Here is a 24,989-nt window from a genome sequence, read left to right as displayed (position 1 = left end):
CTGCCTCTGCCTCTGCCTCTGCCTCTGCCTCTGCCTCTGCCTCTCCGCCTCTCCGCCTCTCCACCTCTCTGCCTCTCCACTTCTGCTTCCCCAGAGCTGAGATTAGAGGGAGCTGCCATGGCTACCAGCTGGGGAATGGAACTTCAGCCCTTGAGCTTTGTCAGTTGAGCCACCTCTCCAGCTTTGATGCTACTTTTAATTAACCTCATTAATTAAATGAGGTCTTGACCTCCTGACCTCAAGCATCTCTTCCCCCTTAGCCTTCTTAGTGCTGAGACCAAAGCACAGACCCTACAGCCGCTCTACTGAAGCTTTTAAATTCACACACTATCAAAGAATTGTATGTTAAAAGAATGAGGAGAACTAGGTGTGATAGCACACACCTTTAATTGGGCTCTCTGGAGACAGAGGCAGGAGGATCCCTGTGAGTTTGAGACCAGTCTGGCCTACAGATCGAGTTCCAAGCCAGACAGGGCTACATAGTAAGACTTTTGTCTCAAAGGAAATTTAAAAAAACAAAAAAGACAAAAAGAAGGAGGAAAACCATCTCCGCCCTAAAGGTGGGGTGGGTCATTTCTGCATTTCCTTTTTGTTGTTTAGGGACACTGTGGTCTCCCAGCCTAAGGTTGTTTTCTTAACTTTCTACATTTGTAGGTATAATGGATTCATCCTGCCATGTCTGGGAGTTCATCCAGTTCAAGAGCTTTCACCAGAAAAACCAAGAAGCGTGACATTAAAGGTAAGCGTCCTATAGAATAAGAGGCCTAACTAGTACAACTGACTCAGTCATCACCCCACACTGCTTTCTAAGTTCTAGTTCTGGGCTATGGGGATGGGAGGACTGGGGGCTGTGCCTAGGCCCTCAGACATGCTGGGCAAACATTCAAACTAAGCTGTAACCTCAGCCAGGTTTGTTATTCTGAGAGAGGGTCTCACTAAATCGTCCAAGCTGGCCTTGAACTCATGCTCAGTCAGGGCTTGAACTCATGATCCTCCCATTTTCACTTCCCAAGTTGTTAGAATTGCAGCCTGTGCCACTAAAACGCAGCTTCTGGTTTGTATTCTTAGTTAATGCCTGGAAACAAAGAAACGGGGCCTTCTATCAGGCCAAGCTTGTATGACGGAATGATGTGGTGGGATTCTAGATTTTGCTCCCTCCATACTTTTTAACCATGTCATACTGCTTTGTCCACCACCCCCTCCCCCAAAGTGATGGAAGGGCTGGGGAGGTGGCTCTGTCGACAGAGTGCTTGTTGTGCAATTGTGAGGCCCTGAGTGTGGTCCTAGACCACATGTAAGATAACCATGGGTGTTGGCGCACACTAGTAATCTCAGTGCTGTAGAGGTGGTGATGGGAGGGTCCTCAGAGTTCACTGGCCAGTCAGCCTGTGAGCCCCAGGTCCCAGTGGGAGACCTTGTCTCAAAGTGAGACTGCCTTAGCTAAAAATCACACAGACAGAGATGGGCTTGGTGGAAGAGTGCTTGCCTACCATATCCTAGTTTCAATCCCCAGTTAAAAAATTAAGTCCAGAGGCCAGGGAGATGGCTCAGTGGTTAAGAATTCATACGGCTTTTGCAGGGGACTCAAGTTCGATTCCCACCACTCTCCACCTGCAACTCCACCTCCAGGAGACCCAGTGCCTCTGGCCTCTGAGGGCACCTGCATACACACAATTTAAAATAATAAAAACAAGTTTTTAAAACATATGAAGTGCATTTGTATGCACTACATAAGTAATGTGACTCAGGTTATAGTCTCAGTTTCTGTTTATCCCCTGACTTGGCAGAAACCTCTAGTTCTTTCATCAGATGTTTGAATGGCTTCCCCACGCGTTTAGTTTATTCTCTCATAACTAGAACACACTCTGGGAGGTGCAAGTCTGTGCATCATCTTCGTCCTTAACTCCCAGCCCCTTTCTGACTCAGACTTTGTAAGGGAGCTATTCCTCCCTCTTGTGGGTCTCTGGTCCCAGAGGCAGAGCAGTCTGGGTGTCCACTTAAGGAAGAGGCCTCGTCTGATGACTTCCCCAGCTGTTGCCAGACAGCTTCTCCACTGGGGCTCCTACACCTCCAGCTCCCAGGACAGTGCGAATTGTCCATAAGTCTGCTGTATCTCTCTAGGGCCTTACGTTACTCCCCCTCAGCCCTGCCTCCCTCTCTCCGTAGTCATTAATCTCCTCTTCCTCTCTCATCTGTTTCCCTCCTTTCCGTGGTTCTCTCTTACTCTGATTTTCTTCCATGGAAGAACTTTACAGTTTATGTATTCTGAAAATAATCCACCAAATGGTTTAAAAGTATTCCACAGGGAGCTGAAGAGATGGCTCAGTGGTAGGCACACACCACCCTTGTGAAGTTCAAAGGTTGGACTCCCAACCCATATCAGGGTGACAACCACCTGAGATAACTAGTTGTGGTGCCCTCTGACCTCCTCAGGCACCTTCACACGCATGACACACAGAACTCACTGAAGCACATATACCATATACACATCTAGTTGTTGTGCCCTCTGACCTCCTCAGGCACCTTCACACGCATGACACACAGAACTCACTGAAGCACATATATCATATACACATCTAGTTGTTGTGCCCTCTGACCTCCTCAGGTACCTTCACACGCATGACACACAGAACTCACTGAAGCACATATATCATATACACATACAATAAACAATTTTTTTGTTTTGTTTTGAGACAGAGTTTCTCTGTGTGTAGCCCTGGCTGAACTGGAACTCACTCTGTAGATCAGGCTGGCCTGAAACTCAAAAAGATCTGCCTACCTCTGCTTCCTGAGTACTGGGATTAAAGGCCACCACCGCCCAGCTAACAATAAACAAATCTTTAAAATCTTATCTACAAGCAATTTCTAAATTTTGTCTTCACCTTAGAAAGACACCACAGGCCAAATTCTCTTAAATGCATAAGGTAATATCACTTAAACTAGCAGCCCACCACTACGGCAGTTCCCAGATAGGCTCCTGTGTGAAATGCATTGTTTATATTGTTGAAATCTTTTTTGTTTTTTTGTTTTTTTTTTTTTTTTTTTTTTTTTTTTTTTTTTTTTTTTTTTTTTTTTTTTTTTTTTTTTTTTGGTTTTCCGAGACAGGGTTTCTCTGTATAGCCCTGGCTGTCCTGGAACTCACTTTGTAGACCAGGCTGGCCTCAAACTCAGAAATCCACCTGCCTCTGCCTCCCGAGTGCTGAGATTAAAGGCGTGCACAACCACGCCTGGCTCTATTGTTGAACTCTTATAAAGATCTTATAAAGGGTCACAAAGACAAATTGAGGCAAAGAGAACAAAGGGGAAATGGGTCTGCTGCTATTGTAAACTGACAAACCGCTGCCAAGGAGGAGACAGAGGCATGTTTATGTCAGCCATGGAACTCACGATCAGACCTGTAAGGACGTGTCTCCTCCTAAGCAGAGGGGCGTGTGTAAGTGGGATCCTCACAGCCCGGTAACCAGAACTCAGAACTCGTGTGGCTGTTCCTGCTGAGATGTCTAGTTGGAGCTGCCGGTGTGATGGAGGTGAGAATTCCTACAGACAGGTTGGGTAGAAGATTCAGGTGTGTGAGGTGTCAGTATGGCGTAGGGCCTGGCCCATGCCAGCCGAGGAGCCAGCACTCCCACTTGGCATTTACAAACTCACACTTTCTTTTTCTTGCAGGATTTGGATATAGCTTTGCCTGTTATTGAGAAGTACAAGGACCGCTTGTTGGCAATTGGAGAGGTAAACCCATTTGATGATCCCGTGATGTCTAATTCAGACCTCCATGGGATATGCGTAATAATCCTTAGTTCAGCGCTAGTGATCATAATGGACTTGAATAGTTATGTTCACCACCGCGCTCAGCCAGCTTGATACTAGTGTGGTAAGCAAGACCACCTGGGAATGGAGCAATGGAAAGCCCTTCTCTAGGCTTGTCTTAATGGTGATGTAATGCATTTTCTATTTACAACGATGATGTAGTAATACTTCTAAAAATGCTGCTTTTGCTTAACTGTGGCATTGCTCTGAGAAGCTAAGGCAGCCTGTAGAGGGAGGGCAATGAAATGGTTCAGCAGAAAGCACTTGCTACCAAGCCTGCTCCACACAGCGGAAAGAGAGAACTGACTCTGAAAGTTGTCCTCTGCCCTGCACATGTGCACTGTGGCCTCCATGTGTGACCCTCCACCCAATAAATGTAATTTTTAAAATTGAAAAAAAAAAACCCAACCTCATAGGTAAACATAAAGGCATACTTTATTCTTGAGTGTGTGATTAAAGACCTTGTCACTCAAATTATTAATAATGCTAGAGAATTTTTATCACAGTAGAAAAGTACCTCTTCCTATTAAATATAAGAGATAAGAAGATGCGTTGTGAATGGAGTGCATAGAGTACCTACCCAGGCAGCAGCAGTGGGAGTGGCCGTCTGTAATCTGCACTGCTCTCAGTGCAGTGAGCTTGCCTGACTTCTGAATGCAGGGCTGCTGCACCAAGCTGAGGTGCGTGGCATGCACAGTGAATGTTGACGCTGCAGTGCCCCACAGAGGAATGTAAAACAACTTAGGAGTCAGCTTCAACTATGTTATTGTGTTAGTTTATCTACTTGGCTAACACTGTAACGTGGCTGCTGTGTAACGATGTCTGAGGTCGGTGTGCCGACTCACAGTCTCTTTGGGCTCATGGCGCATGGACATCAGATTCTCCTTTGTCTTCCTGTCGCAGGTGGGGCTAGACTTCACCCCCAGGTATGCAGGCACTGATGAGGAGAAGGAAGAGCAGAGACAAGTCCTAATCAAACAAGTACAACTGGCCAAAAGACTCGATGTGCCTCTGTGGGTGAACTGTCTTTCTCCTCACAACCACACAGCAAATTCCTTAGCAGTTGGCCCTCTTGAAATGAGTTCTATCTCTCTTTTCCTCTCATTTATTTTTTAATATTCATTCTTTCTGCGTGTGGGTGTTTGCCAGCATGTGTGTCTGTGGACCATGTTTGTGCAATGCCCGTGGGAGCCAGGAGTAGGTGTGGTACCCCCTGGAACTGGAGTTAGAGTTGTTGACCAGCTGCTGCCATGTGGGTGCCAGGGACAAGCCTGATCCTTGGTGGCAAGAGTAGCTGACTCATCTCTCTGACTTCCTGAATTATTTTAATACAACAAAGGAATTTTGCTGTTGTTAAACAGAAATGTGCACTCACGCTCAGCTGGAAGACCCACCATCAGCCTCTTACGTGAACAAGGTACTTATACTTATACCCCTAACATTCTAGCATCACAGTTCCAGTGGAGGTTCTAAGGAGCAAGTGTGTCTCCCTTTGATCCCTGAAAGACAAGGGCTGCATGGAGAGTGGAGGAGAGCCCACCAGCATGAGCTTGTGGGCCAGGCTAGCACTTACAAGGTCGTTTTGTGCAATATATGTCTGTCTGGCTTGACTGGAGCAATTTCTATTTATCTTTTAAGATTTATTTATTCATTTTAATTTTGTGTATTTGAGTGTTTTGCCTACATATATATACACATTCACTGCATCTGTGCCAGGTATCCTCAGAGGCCCAAAGAGGGGCTCTGGCCCCCTGCAACTAGAGTTATAGATAGCTGTGAGCTGCCATGTGGGTTCTGGGAACGCAACCAGGTCCTCTGCAAGAGCAGTGGGTACTTTTAACTGCACAGCCATCTCTCCAGCCCCTGGCTCCAACAAGGGGAAATAAGGCAAGAAGAACTCATTGCTCGTGGTTGGCTTGTTCTCTGTCTGTTGCTTTGGGGGCCAGATCGTAGAGGGGCTTGCCCGCAGACCTGATGACCAGAGTTCAATACTCAGATCTCTGGGGAGGTGTCCTCTGACCTCTGCTGTGGCATGTGGTACTTGTACAAACACATATATACCATGAGTTAATATATGAAAATGATGAGTAAATAACAAAGCAAACATTACTGTGCAGATGTGCCAAGAGCTCACTTGCTCTGCTTTCCCGAACCTGGACACAGGTCTTTTCCAGAGGTTAAAGTGCAATCACTAATAAGAAATACACCTTATTTTTAGACTCCTATATGCATTAAAAAGTCCTATCAAATGTATAAGAAGCAGTACATGTACATGCACAGGTGTGTTAGTCTTCAGTTGCATGCGTACAAAAACCCACATTGGTTGATTGTGGCCTACTAAATCAATTTTACAACAAATTTATGATCATAATGAATATTCTCATGACTTGAAACTCAGATGGTGAAGTAATGGAACTCCCTGCAGTTAGAGGTATGGCAGTGATGGTTTTGTCAGTGCTGAGGCCCCTGGAGTCACTGAACACTTGATTTATGGAGGCTGAACAACTACCATGTAAGAGCTGGAGTTGGTGTGAAAGATGAACCTCAGTGGTAGAGGGATGGCCTAGTATGGGGAAGGGCCTGGGTTTGCTCCTCAGTCACACACACACACACACACACACACACACACACACACAGAGAGAGAGAGAGAGAGAGAGAGAGAGAGAGAGAGAGAGAGAGAGAGATTAGGGGTTGGTTTTTTGAGCCTTGGCCTGTTTAATTTGTGAATCTTTTTTTTTCTACTAGCATTTCTTTTAGGAAAATTGAAGGGTTTGCCTGAAGCCCTTCTCTTAGGAATACAAAGTATCTTAGGATACTTTGACAGCTGAGAGACATGGAAAAGACCTAGTGGTGTATATAGTTTAGATGATTGCTTTAAAAACGCATTTCAGTGTTATTCAACTATTTTATTCTGAAGATTAAAAACTTATTTTTCTCCTGTCTGAACATTAACTGTTTATTGAAACTTTAGAAGCAATGGAATATGATCTTGGCATCATCATAAATATTTGCTTAAAATTCAGATTTCTGTTTAGGTAGACTAATGGGAAGCTCTTTGTTAGGAGACAAAATGGAACTGTGACTTGTGTTTGATTTGAGAGGTGCAGAGCAGGTTCTGCTGCATGCGTTTGACGGTCGACCATCTGTAGCCATGGAAGGAGTCAAGGCCGGTTATTACTTCTCCATTCCCCCATCCATCGTACGAAGTGGACAGGTAAAGTCTTTGATTAAAACTTACCAGACACTCTGTAAGATGCAATTAATGTACACTTTGTGACAAACTTGTGATGCTATTCTAGTTACGTTTCAAAAGTTAATCTTAAGTCTCCACTCAAACATTTAAAAAACTTAAAAGGAACCTGCGGCAGACTGGAGAGATGGCACAGTGGAGAGTACTACTCTTAGGCTGGGCGAGGTGGCTCTGAGAGTTAGAATACAGTGTAAGGATGCGGAAGTGCAGACACGGAGCACAGCGTAAGGATGTGGAAGTGCAGACACGGAGCACAGCGTAAGGATGTGTAAGTGCAGACATGGAGCACAGCGTAAGGATGTGGAAGTGCAAACACGGAGCACAGCGTAAGGATGTGTAAGTGCAGACACGGAGCACAGTGTAAGGATGTGTAAGTGCAGACATGGAGCACAGTGCAAGGATGTGTAAGTGCAGACACGGAGCACAGTGTAAGGATGTGTAAGTGCAGACACGGAGCATAGTGTAAGGATGTGGAAGTGCAGACACGTAGCACAGTGTAAGGATGCGTAAGTGCAGACACGGAGCACAGCGTAAGGATGTGTAAGTGCAGACACGGAGCACAGTGTAAGGATGTGTAAGTGCAGACACGGAGCACAGTGTAAGGATGTGTAAGTGCAGACATGGAGCACAGCGTATGGATGTGTAAGTGCAGACACGGAGCACAGTGTAAGGATGTGGAAGTGCAGACACGGAGCACAGTGTAAGGATGTGGAAGTGCAGACACGGAGCACAGTGTAAGGATGTGTAAGTGCAGACACAGTTCAGTGATAAAAACAGAAGCCTGGCTACAAAGCCTACAAAGGATTCCATCTGTCTCTGGGAAGCAGGTACTTCTCTGAAGAAAACAGCACAAAAGACAAGATGAAGAGAAGCTCAGTCATTCCCTCAGGATTGCAGAGCAACACTATTCCACATGACTGAGTCTGGAGAATTACTGCTGCCCACTAACTTCACCCTAATAACATACCCCAAAGGGAAAAAAATGTTCACAAATCCAAACATGGATGCTCAGGGGCATTGTGTGTGATAGTCACACAGCAGAGACAAGCTAGTCGTGGGTCTACTGATGGATGTCAGATAAACTAAATATGATATGCCTATACAGTGGAGTATTGGTCAGCCACAAAGAGGAACACGCTACTTAAACCATGTCAGAACATCACTGAACCTTAGGAGGAAGCAGCCAGACCCAAAAGATCACATGTTGTAAGTTTCTGTGTAAATGAAATGTGCAGCCAAGCCAAGCCTATGGAGACAGAAAGTAGGTTAGTGTGTGCTAACTAGATTGGAGGGATGGAATGAATGACTGGTGAGGAATGGAGTGATGGAGTCAGGTGGAGGTGTAAAGGTTATGTATGTACATATGTGTATGCACACACATGCTCATACATTGTAGGGCAAGGTGTAAAGCCTCACACATGTTAGGCAGTTGTCCCCTTAGCCTGACTGTCACGGCATAGGAATTACAGTTCAAAGTCTTTCCAAGGCTTCCTCTGCTAATGTCCCATATCTGGTCACTCTCATGACACTTGTTTCTCATACTCTGAGGTGAAGGTACAGATCACAATCAGTGGCATTTTCAATTCTGTGAGACACATCTGTATCATTTTAAAAACCTAATGTAGGTGCAGAATACAGAGTGAAGTCCTGCCAAAGAATTTTAAATCTCTGTGAGCAGCTGTTTGTCATTTTAGTTGATTTCTCGTGGGGCATTTCTTAATTTACTAGATTGTGTTTGTTTCCCTGAAAGCTTTGGATAATTTTTGAAATTTTAGGCAATATTCCTACTTTGAAATGGTCATGTGGCCATCAAAAATGGACTGGTAAGGGCGTGGTAGCTGTCCAGTGAGCTCTGGTGATAAAGATGGATGTTCGTGTCCCACAGGACAAGACTTGTCCACGTGTAAGTTAATGCTGTTCCACTTCTTCATGGTTTGAATGTACTCTCTCTTTTCTCTAAGAAGCAGAAGCTTGTGAAACAGCTGCCTCTGAGTTCTATCTGCTTAGAAACAGATTCACCTGCGCTAGGACCAGAAAAGCTGGTAAGCGGATGTCTGGTTTATGGCAATGCAGACACATCTTTTCATCTGGGCTGTTGTGGCTTAGCTGGGACTGGCTGCAGTACTCGAATGCTAAGTTGAGGCCCTGCCCCCTGGAGGATCTTTTCTAAACACTGCTGAGCTTCAGAGAATGTCATTTGTTGGTGAACAAGCTGCCATGTCGGCAATAGTGAGTGTCATGAAGCATGTCTGGGATGACTAAGATTCCATCAAACCCTTTTTGAGAGTCCAAGACTCTGATTGCCTGACTTTGGGAAAGCTACTCAAGTTCTCTAAAACTGTATTTATCTGTTTGTTTACTTAACCATTTATTCACTTACTCATTATTGAAACTGGGTCTCACATAACCTAGGCTGGCCTCAAACTCCCTACGCAGCTGAGCCTGGCCTTGAATGTCTACTCTGCTTCCCTGGGGCTGGGTTATAGGTATGCATCGCTGTGCCCAGCTGACTTTTCAGTTATAAATATAAAATATCTTCACTATTACATAAGAATTACATGAAGAAATGTATATGAGAATGCCTAGCAGTGACTGGTATGAAGTAATGAACAGCCTCTATTATATAGCTCTGGCTGTCCCGGAACTCTATTTGTAGACCAGGCTAGCCTCAAAACTCATAGAGATACACCTGCCTCTGCCTCCCAAGTGCTAGGATTAAAGGTGTGTGCCACCATGCCCAGCTTCATTAGCTTATTAGGATATCATCTTTCCTGTGAACAGGGTACTGTCTTCTCATAAACCGTTTGAGGTTAATGGGGTGTTCCAGGAAGGGAATAAAGCCTTCTCTATGAGAAACAAGTAGGGCTAAGGACATCTGTATCCATATCTACACACACACACACACACATCTCTCTAGGATAGGATCAGCCCTTGTGTCTGTATCAAGACACACACTTGTCTATCTAGGATAGGATCGGCTGAATACAATCTTTTGGACCTTCTTTCACTAGTATATATTAATAAATATGCTTTTCCTCAAAATGTTTTATGTTCATTGTTTTGTTTGTATATTTCCATGAGGGAGTTGAATCCTCTGGAACTAGAGTTATAGACAGTTGTTAGCTGCCATGTGGGTGCTGGGAGTTGAACCTCGGTCCTCTGGAAGAGCAGCCAGTGCTATTACCTACTTAGCGGTCTCTCCAGCCCTCAAAGTGTTTAGTAACCACACAGCGTTCCATTGTTACAACTTGTCGTTAGGGCTTGGAGAGATGGTTCGACAGTTAAGAGCATTGGCTATTTTTCCAGAGGACCTGGGTTCTATTCCCAGTATCCACATGATAGCTCACAACCGTTTATAGCTCCAGTTCCAGAGAACTCAGTGGCCTCCATGGACAACAGTCAGGCATGTGGTACACACATACATGCAGGCAAAACATACACGTAAAATTTTACAAAAACTTGGTATATGATAAATGTATATATGTACCCATACGTATGTGTGTTTGTATGTGTGTGTGTGGTGTGTGTNTGTGTGTGTGTGTGTGTGTGTTTCTGAGACAAATCTTATGTAGCTAGACTGACCTCTAACTTAGAATGTAGCCAGGTTTGACCTTAAACTCCTGCTTCTCCTGCTTCTGCCTTCTAGGTACTGGGAATCCAGGTGTGTACCACCATGCTTGGCCAGTCTGAGTTTTAACCACTGTAATGGACAGCCTTGAATGTGAATCTTTGAAACACTTATTTTGTTAGGCTGTATTATCAAGGGTTTTTGCCTTAATAATTCCTCTTATTATTATACCAAGTAGCCACTTACTATTACAGAAATGTTTTCAGTAAGTCTAAATGCTGTTGATTGCAGAAATATTGTTATTATTTTTTTAATCATTAGGAAACACAACTGAGGGGGGCTGGAGAGATGGCTCATTGATTAAGAGCACTGACTGTTCTTCCAGAGGTCCTGAGTTCAATTCCCAGCAGCCACATGGTGGCTCACTACCAACTGTAATGGGATCCAGTCCCCTTTTCTGGTGTGTCTGAAGAGAGCAACAGTGTACTCACTTACACAAAATAAATTTTAAAAAAAAAGAAAGAAAGAAAGACACACAACTGAGGAGCTAGGGAGATGGCTCAGTGGTTAAGAGCACTGGCTGCACTTCCAGAGGACCTGGGTTCAGTTCCAGCACCCACATGGCATCTCACAACTGTCTGTAACTTCAGCATCTGACACCCTCACACAGACATACAGGCAAAACACCAATGTACATAAAATATTTTTTTTAAAAAGGAAAAAAGAAACGACACTGAGTGTAAGCAGAATGTTTATTTCACAGGTATTAAGATGGGAGGGGGTTTGCCTTAAGGTCAGCAAGCAGGCAGAACCTAAGTCTTTCCAGTCCCTGGGGCATTTGAAGCCACACTGGGCAGGTAGCCTTTGAGGTGAGGGGCCAAGCAGAGTGCAGTGGCCTTTCCCAGAACTCATGCAAGCAGCAAAACAAGGGACACTTAATCCTTCAGGCAAGCTGCTCTCCCTGGGTTCAGTTGGCACACCGCTTCACATGCTGGGTGCTTAGGGCTTCGGCTGCAAATGCCTCCAAGTTCTTCCTGGAACAGCATAGACTTAGAGTCGCCCGTACCTGCCAAGTTCATCCACCCCGTTTCTAAAAGCATTAATAAAGGAATGTCAACTCCTTCATAGAGTATGAAAGGAGCTCACCGGGTGTTCTACCACCTCATTCTTGTGTGTGTGTGTGTGTGTGTGTGTGTGTGTGTGTGTGTCTTAGCTACAGTCTCCAAGGACTGAGTGTCAAGCTCTGTTCTCTTTCAGACACGGAATGAACCCTGCAACATTTCCATCGCAGCAGAGTTCATTGCCCAGGTGAAAGGGATCTCAGTGGAAGAAGTCCGAGAAGCAACGACACGGAATGCGTTCAGACTGTTTCCCAAGCTTCAGAACCTGCTCCAGAAATAGCCACAAGCCAAGTCAGCCCAGGGCAGCGCTGGGGAAAACAAGGGCTCGCTTTAGTGGCCTCAAAGGAAGAAACCATCTTACATGGCTAGCCGTCACAGTTTTACAGAAATGTTCCTCTTAAAAACAAGTTTGGAGCTGGAGAGATGACTCTGCCATTAAGAGCACTCAGTTGCTGCTCTTCCAAAGGACTCATGTTCAGTTCCCAGCAGCCATGTTGGGTGGTTCACCTGCCTGTAATTCACTCCAGCCTTGTCTGACACTAGCACACAGGTGGCATATCTCTATACAGACACACAACATAAAAATTATTTCTAAAAACTGTATTTTTTAAAAAGGAATGATTTGTCTTGGACACAGAAACCTGGGTTCTGACCATAACTGTGTTCTGCTTTCAGTGGCTGGGTCCTGGAGTAGACTAGAGAAGCACACAGTGGCTTCTGTAGCTGTTGCCCACTTGAGGGAAGAAAGGCATCCCCCCCCAGTCCCCCCACTTAATTAGCTCATAGAAGATGCCCCATGGGTGTTTGTCTTTGAATGCTTACTGGTTAGTGTGTGCATGGCAGATCTGCTTCATATTTGGTGGTCTGTGGGCCTCGATGGGTTATAATGTCCTTGGTCAGAAGAAACAGCAGTTGTGAGAGTACTAAGATATCTCCTACACCTCCCACCCACCCCTTTAAGGAGACAAACCTCACTATGTTGCTTACTCAAGCCCCAACTCCTAGGCTCGGTACTGCTCTCTCAGCCTCCTAAGCAGCCATTGCTGCAGCCTCATACCACAGCACCTGGCTAATAAAGACATAGCTTTGAGGAGCTGAGCAGGCCTCTGCGACTGCGTGGGGAGATATGAATGGCTGGTTTCATGGATGGAGACCATAACAGAAGAGAGACTGGCACTGCTTGTCCACATGCTTGTTAGTTGGTTCTTGAAATTAAGAAGCCCAGAATCTTGTGTTTAAGCGTACACAATGTTTTTGCCCCAGATAGGAGGCTTGAGAGGGGTGATTGAGATAGTGGCCTAGCCCTGGGATCTTGACAATAGTGGAGGTATTTTTTAAGAATAATTCTAGAATCTGTCTGCTGGTCTTATCACAGTACCTCACACAGCAGCTCTTCCCCTCTCGCAGATACTGACAGGCGTCCTACACAGAACACGGTGCATCTCTCGCCAACAGACTAGATCTTGGAACTACATTCCAGAATCTCACCCAGGGAATTGTGGGACAGGAGTCCCTATTCCCCTCTTCAGAGTCCCTACCATGTTATCTAAACTTTCCTCAGAACTCCTGCCATGCTGTTGTCTATCCATGGCGTTAATATCCCAACCATCTGTCTCTCCTTGAACCTACATCCAAGATCCTTCATTTTTCTGAAGGGACACCTGCACCCCTCCTTTTGGCAATCAGATTATTAAATAAATGGGCCTCAAGAGGTTGGAATCTCCCTCATGGAAAAGAAAGGCTTTAGTCTGGTGCCAGCTAGAGAAGGAACTTGTCTCCCCAGAAGAGAATACACAGCTAACAAGCTACCAGATAACCTTACAGGACAGTGATGGGTAAGAACAGTTCTTGACCAGGACTACTTAGTTACACATACACCCCCCCCCCGTTTAAATTAAAGGTCATGTAAGTATAGCGATGGCCTTGGCTTCTTCCCAGGATGGCCACAGTAATTGGTTGGTTTTTGTTTGTTTGTTTGTTTTCATTCCTGCCTCTCACCCCCGACCCAGTAACCTTGTCTGGCCTGGAACTCACCAAGCAGGCCCTGAACTAACAAACATGCCCCTGCCTCTGCTTGCTGAGTGCTGAGATAAAGGGCATCCAACCCTCCAGCCTACGGACAGTGAGTTCCAGACTGTTCTCTGTTACCTGTCGCCTGATCATGGAGCCGGGTTAGGGTTAGGGTTACCTACAAAGGGGGCATAGTACAAAGAGCTTTTTCAGCAGAATCTCCAAGAGATACGGCAGATTCACTGGTCTCTGCTCCTAAGTGAAATCTCTTCCTCGCATGGTCCATTCATGCCGAGTCACAACCCAGCCCTTACATTGACCCAGGCCCTTCTTGTTCAGTGGCCCACTTAGATGGTCAAGGTCTGTGGGTTCTGATTGGCCTCTAGCTCTGCCACCCCATCTCCGGACACATTGCAGTGCCGAGGAAGGGCATGGATATCTGTAGGGGCTTAGGGAGGAGGTGTCGGTTGTCTGTGAATACAGTGGCAATACTGCCATACTAATGTTCTCTCCAAAGGACCATGGAAGCAGAAGGAATCCGGGGTGCACATGAGTGCACACTACAGAAATCCAGGGCAGAAAAGAAAAGGGCTACCACATGCCAACTCCTGGGAGATAAGAGGCTCCATGCCTGCTGGGTCAGAGTCCAGATACAGTTGTACTTCTGAGTTCTTACTTAGCTTGAGCCTGCTGTAGGGTATACAGGGCAAAGGAGAAATGTCTAGTGGGCAGGGCTGTAGGAAGGTGTGGAGGAGGTGGCATTTAAATCACAGGCAGGGAAGGGAGCTAAGAGACAAAGACAAGTTCGGGGAACCTGTACCCAGTTGTAAGAAGGCAGGGGCATACCTACAGGATGGTCAGGGAAAGGAGGTTGAGGGGAGGCAACCTCTGTGTGTAACCTGACATTCATTGCTCCGTGCTCATTCCTAAACCATGCCAAGCCTTGGCATCTCTAATTGGGCTGCTTAGGGCATAAACTCCACAGGTCCAGTCCCTTGTTTCCAGTCCCTTGCTTCTGTCCAGCCAGGGAACAGAGGCTCTGATAGCCTTGGGGTCAGGTGAGCACCTCAGAAGACAGAGGAGATAAGAGTTCCCTCTGGAGCAGAGGTAAACCTGGCTACATCGCATAATAAAGATAATATCTGCTTGTGGGCAAAGGCTGGGTCAATTGTGTTCAGCACAGATCCTCCTCTGGGCAGCCCAATCCTGTGTATATCTACCTGGCAGGTTTGCCTAGCTCTGAGTGTCCTGAGGCAGTGGGCTGGGGGGCAAGGGAGTACGTTTCCTCCAGCTAGAAGCTAAGTTCTTTGGTGTGAACCAAGAATCTTGTTTCTCTAATCAATGCCCATGGTCATGAAAGGAGCAAGCAGCTCTTCAGGGTTCTTGAAGCTAAGTATCTACTGTTGGGAAGTGAGAACTTAGTTCTAGTCTTACTTTATTACATGTCCCCAGCCTTTTAGGACAAGGTCCTGAGACATAGCCCAGCCTGGCCTGGAATTCACTGTCCCTAAGTGCTGGGGTTACAAGTGTTCACCATGACACCAGGCCAGTTTCTTTTATAGTTAATGTTTCTAAATAACTCACAGACATTGAAGACGATGGAAGAGAGTTTATTTGTGTATGTCTGGAGATGTACTTTATCCAAATATGGCATTATCTGAAAGATAAAAAAATGCATTTATTGGGCTGGCGAGATGACTCGGCTTTTAAAGGCTAGGATCATAATCAAAACATCAGGAAGAAATGCATTTCGGTAATCTAATCTATTGCACAGTTTCAGGATAACATGAAGGGCAGAGAGGGTCATTATTCTTCTGCTTGTCCTTTCCTGTGCTGGGATTAACTGTAGTCACTGCATATTTTAGACAGACAGATACAGAGAAAAAGAGAGAGAGACGGGGAAACAAAGAGACACAGACAGACAGACAGGGACAGACACAGACAGAGACAGAGACAGAGACAGGAAGAGAGACAGAGACAGGCAGAGAGACAGAGAGACAGACACAGACAGACAGAGACACACGGAGAGACACAGAGACAGAGACAGAAAGAGAGACAGAGAGGGAGAGAGACAGAGAGGGAGAGAGACAGAGAGGGAGAGAGACAGAGAGGGAGAGAGACAGAGAGGGAGAGAGACAGAGAGATACAGACAGACACAGACATAGAGACAGAGACAGAGAAACACAGGGAGAGAGACACAGAGACACAGAGACAGAGACAGAGGGAGCTAGGAGAAGAGCCAAGTTTCCAAGGTGGGAACAAGCACTGACATGTCCCAGAAGAGGAGGAACGCAAAGCCCAGGAGCCCGGGTGAGCAGAGGAGATTGGACAAAGACAGGCCGGGCCTATTCCTGGAGAGTCATGCAACACAGAGTGGGGGTGTAGATTCTGTCCTCAGTGTGGTGGGAAGCCACAGATGAGTTCTGTGTAGCAGGTAACAGCACATGTTCTGATCAGTTCACACAGGCTGTCCTGTGAAGTAAACGTGGGAGCAGAAGGGTGCCAGGTGGGTAGCCTGAGGCTCCTGATCCACTCTGTGACTGCAGGCTGGACCAGGGCGGTGGCAGGGCTCAGATTCTGGGAGTGAGCTTAACACTCAACTCCCCTTGCAGAGAGCTCTCTGCCTTGTGCTCCAAATTCAAGGTGTGAGCTCGCAGCATCTTGCTCTGGCTGCCATGCCTGCTGCCTCCACCCTGCCATTATGGTCACTAGCCCTCTGGAACTGCATGCCAAACTCTTCCTTCTGTAAGTTGCCTTGGTCATTGTGCCCCACCACAGTAACATAAAGTAACTAAGTCTTCCGGCTGCCTACATGAGGTTACCCTAGAGAGGACCAGGAGGGCCAGTGTTGTAGCCCCTCATACTTCAACATTCAGAGCAGAGGGGACCGTTGTCTTCTGAAGTTAATACCTTTATTGAGTCATAATGTCCCAGCTCCTAATTTAACAAATGAGAATTTTCTCTGCACTAGCTGGTCTCCAGGGCTCTCAGTCTCATTTGTTCTCAGTCTAGAGCACCCAGCTCTTTAGGCAACACTATCAGTTGCCTGCCTTGACTACATTAACAGATATTCACAATCCATATTTTAAACAATACCAAAACAATCACCCCCCCCCAGACTACTTCCCTTCCACAGGCTCCTCCCTCCCCCAGACCACTCCCCTTCCCCAGGCACTTCCCCTCCCCAGACCACTCCCCTCCATATTTTTATTGATGCTTTTTAAGGCGTTGTGTGTCACATTTGTTACTAAAACTCCATTTTACTCCCATTCTGAACATAAAAACTCGCTAAAGCACAGAAATCGTGAGACAGAAGTTATCTGAATGCAACTCTCAAATGTTATTGTCAGACCATCGGCAGCTAAGAGCAACCTCTGTCTGCTGGGAGTGCAGACTGCAGCGCCCAAACACCTAACTGCTGAACCACCTGGCCTGTGGTGGGCTTGGGCTCCTACAGACAAAAGAAAATGAGTCCCTGGTCTACTGTGGGCCTTATACCAAATAATCTATGTTTGCCTTCAGACACATCGCCTTCAAAGACTCCCAAGGGCAAGACCTCGGAACCGCTTCCAACCCAGGAAGTCTGTTGAGTCTATACTTATCCTTCCCTACAGGTTGGTAGGAGTCTGACCATATGATCTTACTTTTTGGCAGAAAGTGCCTTTTCTCCTTGTGCACAGAGAGATCATGTTTGATCCAGGAGGTCCTGGTACTTTCCGGAACAGATTCTTTGATATGCATGCAAGCTAAGGTCTGGTAGGCCTTGCTAAAGTGCCTCTTCTGAACTCTCAGCAGGCTGACTTGGTTGCTTCTCTCCACCAGACAGTAGGACTCACGCTTCTCGTTTAACTCTTCCAGGAGCTGCTTCCTGTTCGCTCCCCGTATCTTCTCTTCATTGCCCTTGTTCATGGATGTCATCTTATCAACACACCAGTTGCCAGCTGATTCTTGCCGTCCTGCCAACACATTGAGCATGCTTAATACTCTTCTATCCAACTCAGAAGCAAACTTCACCTCATATCCACATTTACCAGGACTTTCTCCTTCTGCAAGACCATGTTCCAAAATATGGTACAGAACCAACTCAGGTCATTATTGCCCCCCTCCCCCAAATACTGCAAAGTTCAGCTATGTCCAACAAGTCATGTTGTATTTTCCTGTCATGATAACTGGTGTCTGATCTAAGACAGGCCCACCAGCAGGATATGTTTCTATCTCCCTGACTGATGGACGCATCTTTCCCATTTTATCTGTCCACTTTGGGAAATCTGTGAGCTTAGAGCCTTTTTATCTGTATATCTGTAGTATTATCTTTTACAATATCTACCATGGTTTAAACACAGTAAAATGAAAGGACCCATTAAGAAGCAATTGAACCTGGGTATGTATACTGTTCACATCTGTAATCTCAGCATTCAGGAGACAAGGTAGAAGGACTGCATTGAGTTCATGGCCAGCCTAGTTACAGAGTTCTGGGCCAGCATGGGCTAGAGTGAGTCCCTGCCTGCTTCAGAAAACAAAACAATAATAAAAATACATATAAAAGGTAATGTCTAAGCTACCTAAAATAGTCAGTTGGTAGTCAAGTGACTTAAAAAGATCTCTTTAGATATCTATTGCAGAAGAAAATAAAAACCTCTCAACAATGGATTTGGCAATTTTTAGTTAAAGGAATTTAAAATGTCCTGTAGAGTAGTTAACAATGAATAATTTGAGTTGCTTTAGTAAAATCTACCATTCTAAGTACCTATTAATAATGTGACATAAGAACTATCAAGAACAGTTTACCTAGGTGTGATGGTGTACATCCTGCACTAGAGAGGCAGAGGCAGAAGAATCTCTGTGAGTTCAGGGCCATCTCGGTCTAAATAGTGAGTTCCAGGACAGCCAGGGCTATGTATAGAGACCCTGAATCAAAAATGAAAAACACAAAACTAAACAAACAAGATTATTAGCTCAAATACCTTATTAATCAGCAAAGTTTCTCTTACTAACGATGCTAATTTGTAGGAAATTAAACTCTAAATTCTATCTCCTTTAATACTTTTTGGGGATACTGGGAATTGCATATTTGAGATAAGAACATTCTAAGCCTGGCATTAAAAAGTTTCACTATCCTCTAGATATGTACATATCAAACACATGACAATAGGATTCATATTTTGTTAAAAGCCCATTTTATAAATCTACTGGAAAAAATATATACCTTGGTGTGAATGTTCACTGAAATCGCAAAATCAAAATCACCTACAAGTTAGACCCCAGCACTCAGCTGTAGCGTCTAGTGGTGAAACCATGGATTTCCAGTCGTTTGGGTTTACGTACTAGGTGTGCTACCTACTGTGTGCATACCTAGCTTAAGTTACCACAGCTTCCTGACATATTCAGTGAAAACATTACCCAGGTCAGAGTATCATACAGACTAAATGAGCTGACACTTATGAAGAGTTTACTATTGCCACCCTCAACAAATGGTCACCTATCTATCACATAGCCGGCCCCGTGAAAGAAAGGGTTAATTCTATCTGATAAGTAGACAGTATACCTTGGTCTTATTATTACTAATCTGTTTCACACGGGTTGTGATGAGAATGGTGGGATCCGGTGAAGCCCAAACTGCCGGATCCTTGTTTTAAAAACCAATTGAGACTTTCAGAAGGTTGAGAGCAGAGAACCTAGCCATGTTTGAGGCCCTGGTGAGCACTGGCCGGCACAGTCTGCAAGCCTAGAAAAGCGGCCCTTGGTGTGACTGGCACAGGGATGGGTCGGCTTCCACAGCTCATTCTCGCAGGCTTTTGGCTCGTTCACAGCGTCTTAGAACCTGCGCGTGTAGTCTGTGATACTGAAGATACTTGAAAACACGAGGGTGGACACGGCAGACCTTATTTGTAGAGCCCATATTTTAACCTTTCCCCCCATTAAGATCTGCTAGCCCAGGTCAAGCCTTGTGGCTCTCACAGTCCATGGAAGCCAAGTGCACAGAACAGCACAAAGGCTGAGTGTCCCGATGCCTCCCAAGAGGTTACCAGGAGGATCATCTGAGCCTAGCAGTTCAAGAACAGGCTGGGCAGCACACTATGATCCCATATCAGAATAACAACAAACTATAAACGTACAGTTTACACACTGATGGGCTGACCAAAGCTTATAGGAACTTAATCATCTCAGAGACTGGTATTTGCCAGTTCAGTATTTATAGTGTCTTTTTATGAGCACAGCTACCATAATAATGAGAATTGACAATCTACAGAGAGAAACAGCATTACCATTCCTACAGGTACATCAATTATGAATTACCTTTAATTATGAATTTACCAACCCAAAGCCTGTCTCACGTCCACAGTGAGGATTAGCCCACTGGGATGTTGCCCTGGTGAGAGAATTTTCTGAGCTCTCCCACCTCAGCTCCATTCTGTCCTTAGAACCCTGGTTAACAGAGGAAGTCCTGAGCCAGAGACCACTTACTTCCTAACCTGGTGTCCTTGGATGAATGACTTGACCTTTGTCTTTATTATCAGTGAGATATTAAGTCATCTGTAAAATGGAAACAAAGATAATCATTAAGTCATATGGCAGAGAATAGGGCAGGAGTTGGGATTGCATAAGGTATATATGTAAAACTGTGCTGCATCTGCCTTCCATTCACTGCTATTTAATTTCTCAACCACTCATTCTATGCCTGGTGCTCCTGAGGAAAATGACAACTAGCAAGAGCGTGCTTCCATGAAGAGAAGAGCTAGGAGCTCACTAGAATTTTAAGCCCAGGAATTTGGGACCAACCTAAGTAACATCACATGATCTCATCTCCAAAGGGGAAAAAAATACCTTCATATTTCATACAGAGGACTACTCAGATATCTGTAAACCAAACCAAACCAAACCGAACCAGAGTCTCATGTAGCTCTGGCTATCCTGGAACTCACTGTGTAGACCAGGCTGACTTCAAACTCACAGAGATCCATCTGCCTCTTCCTCTTCCTCTCCACCTCCCCCTCTCCCTTCCCCTCCCGCTCCCTCCCTCCTCTTCTCCCTCCACCTCTGCCTCTGCCTCCTCCTCCCACTCTGCCTCTGCCTCAGGGTGCTGGGACTAAAGGTTTGAGCCACTATTCCCAGCTCAGATAACTTTTTTCAGAAGAGGATCTTTTGCTTTTTAAGAAAATCCAAAGTAATAAATTTCAGAAATATAAACGAATTTCTTTTACCTCCTGCAGGAATTAGTGATAGAGGAAAGACCTGTGTTGAAAGTTTACACATCAGTTCATGAAGTATGAGTCAGCAAACACACATTAACTCACCCAAGTGTAAAGAACCTGGGGCGTGGTAACCATGGAGACCAACGAAGAGTGTTTAGAGGGATGAGAACAGCTTTGTTTAGGATGCCACAGATAATCTGAAGGCTTATCAAGAGAACACACATCCACTAGGCACAATCTCAGCACCTTTAAATCCAGACTCTGTCTGGATTCTCTCCTTTCTGGGGCAGCTGGAGGAAGAGGTTCACACTGTGAGCTTTGGCTTACCTGGCTATAGAGGGCTAACCAGTATGGAGGTGTGGAATTAGATAAACTTAAATATCTGATGGAATTAAGAAAGCTGAAAGATGTTTAACATTAGTTTTCCTAAAATATATATTAGGTTAGGTTATTAAATCAGAAAGTTATGCGTGCTGCACCCAAATACCACGATTTTACAATGTAATAGCTTGTCAGACAAGCCACCCAACCTGGAGCATCTCAAGCTACAGACTTCCCTCTCTCGGAGATTGCTTTCCCTACAGGCTGCACTTTAAGGCTGTGCTGATCCAAGTTCTCCAAACATTTTGGTTTACTAACCACCCTAAACCTCGCTACAATCATATTTCATTCTATTCCAGTGTGTACACTGAGCCACACCAGCTCTTCCATTCATCCGACCAAAGGGACGGTGTGTCAGCATTCTCAGACTCTCAGGTCTGGACCCCAGGAATTTGCTTGCTATGGTAGTGTCTTGTTAGAGTTACAATTGCTGTGATGTTACCGTTACCATGTTACTATTACCATGACTAAATCAACTTGGGGAGGGAACTTACTCCGCTTATGCCTCCTCATCACAGGGAGTCAGGACAGGAACTCAAGCAAGGCAGGAACCTGGAGGCCGGAGCTAATGCTGGGACCATAGTGGAGTGCTGCTTAGTAGCTTGCTCCCCATGGCTTGCTCAGCCTGCTTTCTTTTTTCTTTTTTCTTTTTTTATTAGATATTTTCTTTATTTACATTTCAAATGTTATCCCCTTTCCTAATTTCCTCTCTGAAAATCCCCTATCTCCTCCCCCCCCCCTTGTTCCCCAACCCACCCACTCCCACTTCCTGGCCCTGGCATTCCCCTACACTAGGGCATAGAACCTTCACAAGACCAAGGGCCTCTCCTCCCATTGATGACCGACTAGGCCATCCTCTGCTGCTTATGCAGTTAGAGACACAAGTCCCACCATGTGTTTGATTTGTGGTTTAGTCCCAGGGAGCTCTGGGAGTACTGGTTAGTTCATATTGTTGTTCCTCCTATAGGGTTGCAAATCCCTTCAGCTCCTTGGGTACTTTCTCTAGCTCCTTCATTGGGGACCCTGTGCTCTGTCCAATGGATGACTGTGAGCATCCACTTCTGTATTTGCCAGGCCCTGGAAGAGCCTCTCAGGAGACAGCTATATTAGGCTCCTGTCAGCAAAATCTTGTTGGCATCTGCAATAGTGTCTGGGTTTGGTGGTTGTTTATGGGATGGATCCCCAGGTGGGGCAGTCTCTGGATGCTCATTCTTTCAGTCTCTGCTCCAAACTTTGTCTCTGTTACTCCTTCCATGGGTATTTGTTCCCCCTTCTAAGAAGTCTAGGAAGACTTTGGTCTTTGTACTTGAGTTTCATGTGTTTTGCAAATTGTATCTTGGGTATTCTGAGCTTCTGGGTTAACATCCACTTATCAGTGAGTGCATATCATGTGTGTTCTTTTGTGATTGGGTTACCTCACTCAGGATGATATTCTCTAGACCTATCCATTTTTCTAAGAATTTTTATAAATTCATTGGGTTTTTTTTGTTTTGTTTTGTTTTTCGAGACAGGGTTTCTCTGTGTAGCCTTGGCTGTCCTGGAACTAACTCTGTAGACCAGGCTGGCCTCAAACTCAGAAATCCGCCTGCCTCTGCCTCCCNAGTGCTGGGATTAAAGGTGTGCACTACCATGCCTGGCTAAATTCATTGTTTTTAATAGCCGTATAGTACTCCATTGTGTAAATGTACTACACTTTCTGTATCCATTCCTCTGCTGAAGGACATCTGGGTTCTTTCCAGCTTCTGTCACCCTGCTTTCTTATAGAATGAGGACTACAGCCAACAGATGTACCACCCACAATGAGCTGTGTTCTCCCATATCACCATTAATTAAGTACCCTACCGGCTTGCCTACAACCTGATCTTATGGAGGTGTTTTCTCAATTGTCTCTCCCTTTTCTCTGATGACTCCATCTTGTGTCAGATGACCTGAAACTAGCCAGTTTGGGAAGCTAATAAACATCTGCAACTGTGTTAGGGATGCTCACCCTCTGACTTGCTACTGAGCACTCCTGTCTAGACCAACGCTAGGGGAAGGACATTCAAAGATGACTTAGCTGAGTGGTATGCAGTGGTACAGACCTGTGATCCCAGATCTTGGGTGGCTGAGACAAGAGAAAGGTATCTGAGGCCAAACTGGGCCACATAGTAAAGCCTTCAAAAAACAGTGAAAAGGAGACTGGTGAGATGGCTCAGAGGTTAAGAGCACACTGTCTGTTCTTCCAGAAGTCCTGAGTTCAATTCCCAGCAATCACATGGTGGCTCATAACCATCTATGATGAGATCTGCCCCCCCCTTTTAGCCTGCAGGCATATATCCAAGCAGAATGCTGTAAACATAATAAATAAAAAAATTTAAAAACAATGAAAAACTTTATTTTAAATAAGTAATAAAAAACTAAAAAAAAAATGATTTAGATGGTTTATGCACCAAACAGCTAATAGTTATTTGAGATGCCATGTGCATTATTAATGCTAAAGATCATATTGTACATATAATGATGGGGTAGGACCTTGGGGAGACGGGTACAGTTTGCTTGCATATATTTCCTCAGGTCTTTCCTTTGCTACCACCTCTCTGCAGTAGGAGCCTCCCTGTGGCCCTGCTGTGTCAGGCAGCCCCTCTAATACAGCTTCCAGGGAATAGTTATTCTCTGATCGCTACACAAATAGAAACCCTGGGATTCCTCTGAAGTACATGCTTTAGACTGGCTAGGGATAGGCAAGAAGATAGTCTATTTTTGTCTGACCAAACCTCAAGGTTTTACCAGATTAATTCCAATGAGCCATCTCCCTGGCCCCAAAAACATTTGTTATTTTAATGTTTGTTTGTTTACTAATATTTATTTATGTATGTGAGTACAATGTTGCTGTCTTCAGACACACCAGAAGAGGGCATTGGATCCCATTACAGATGGTTGTGAGCCACCATGTGGTTGCTGGGAATTGAATTCAGGACCTCTGGAAGAGCACTCAGGGCTCTTAACTGCTGAGCCATCTCTCTAGTCCCCTATTGATTTATTTTAAATGATTTTTTATTTATTTGTATTTTATGTGCATTGGTGTTTTATCTGCATGTCTATCTGTGTAAGGGTGTTAAATCCCCTGGAGCTGGAATTACAGACAGTTGTGAACTGTCTTGTGGGTGCTGGGAATTGAACCTGGGTCTTTGGAAGAGCACCCAGGGCTCTCAACTGCTGAGGTGTTTCTCAAGTCCCTATTTTGATGTTTAAAGGAATAATTTTGATCTAAGTTTAAACTTGTAAATGCGATTTTAAGTATTTTAGATGCTATGTTCATCAGGTTTTCCATGACTGGCAATATACCTGAGAGAATCAGCTTATCATAGCTCATGGTCTCAGAGGTCCAGGCCTTGTGCTTCACTCCTTCCTTTGGTATTCTCTTGGAGCAGGTGTTAGCATTTTGTCTAAGGTCCGCCCTACAGTTACCTGGCAACAGCCAGGCATACCTGACTCACTATAAAAGGGGCTGCTTGTCCCCTCTGCTCTCTCTTGCTCTTGCCTTCTTGCTCCTGGTCTGTCCCCTCGCCCCTTCCCCCTCCCCATTCCCTACCCCCTCACATGCTCATGGCCTCTACCCCTCTACCCCTCTCCTCCTCCTCCCCCTCCTCCCCCTCCCCCTCCTCTTCTTCCTCCTCTTC

General features: G+C 45.2%; 2 protein-coding genes across 5 annotated transcripts in view; one reads left to right on the top strand and one right to left on the bottom strand.

Annotated features, from left to right (window-relative positions):
• Tatdn3 (TatD DNase domain containing 3) overlaps positions 1-12,379 on the top strand; it is a 17,024-nt gene extending 4,645 nt beyond the window's left edge. The window contains exons 4-10 of one of the 4 annotated variants that reach the window (XM_029538190.1): positions 655-739; positions 3,667-3,729; positions 4,711-4,820; positions 5,169-5,224; positions 6,915-7,021; positions 9,019-9,099; positions 11,883-12,379. In XM_029538190.1, the coding sequence (XP_029394050.1) occupies positions 655-739; positions 3,667-3,729; positions 4,711-4,820; positions 5,169-5,224; positions 6,915-7,021; positions 9,019-9,099; positions 11,883-12,026 (646 nt within the window). In that variant the 3' untranslated portion in view covers positions 12,027-12,379. Of the gene's footprint in view, positions 1-654; positions 740-3,666; positions 3,730-4,710; positions 4,821-5,168; positions 5,225-6,908; positions 7,022-9,018; positions 9,100-11,882 lie in introns of all 4 variants that reach the window. The other 3 variants (XM_021198852.2, XM_029538191.1, XM_021198853.2) reach the window with 3 other exon arrangements.
• A 2,974-nt stretch (positions 12,380-15,353) lies between these two features.
• On the bottom strand, positions 15,354-20,112 carry Spata45 (spermatogenesis associated 45). The gene is made up of 3 exons (XM_021197222.1): positions 20,054-20,112; positions 17,401-17,712; positions 15,354-15,413 (listed from the first exon to the last, which is right to left on the bottom strand). Exons 2-3 carry the CDS (start codon positions 17,672-17,674, stop codon positions 15,394-15,396), a joined length of 294 nt encoding a protein of 97 aa, XP_021052881.1. The 5' UTR covers positions 17,675-17,712; positions 20,054-20,112; the 3' UTR covers positions 15,354-15,393.
• Positions 20,113-24,989: the final 4,877 nt, after the last annotated feature.

Source organism: Mus pahari, chromosome 5 (genome assembly GCF_900095145.1).
Source record: "Mus pahari chromosome 5, PAHARI_EIJ_v1.1, whole genome shotgun sequence".
NCBI lineage: Eukaryota > Metazoa > Chordata > Mammalia > Rodentia > Muridae > Mus > Mus pahari.
The sequence above is the reverse complement of the archived record's forward strand: the minus strand, read 5'-3'. Positions and strand labels throughout refer to the sequence as shown.

Excerpts from the sequence above, each read along its gene's own strand:
- Spata45 (XM_021197222.1), bottom strand. The coding sequence starts at position 17,674 with ATGACATCCATGAACAAGGGCAATGAAGAGAAGATACGGGGAGCGAAC. Across the intron at positions 15,414-17,400 it reads AAGGCACTTTCTGCCAAAAA|ATAATGCCATATTTGGATAA; the intron begins GTAAGATCATAT and ends TTTATCTTTCAG.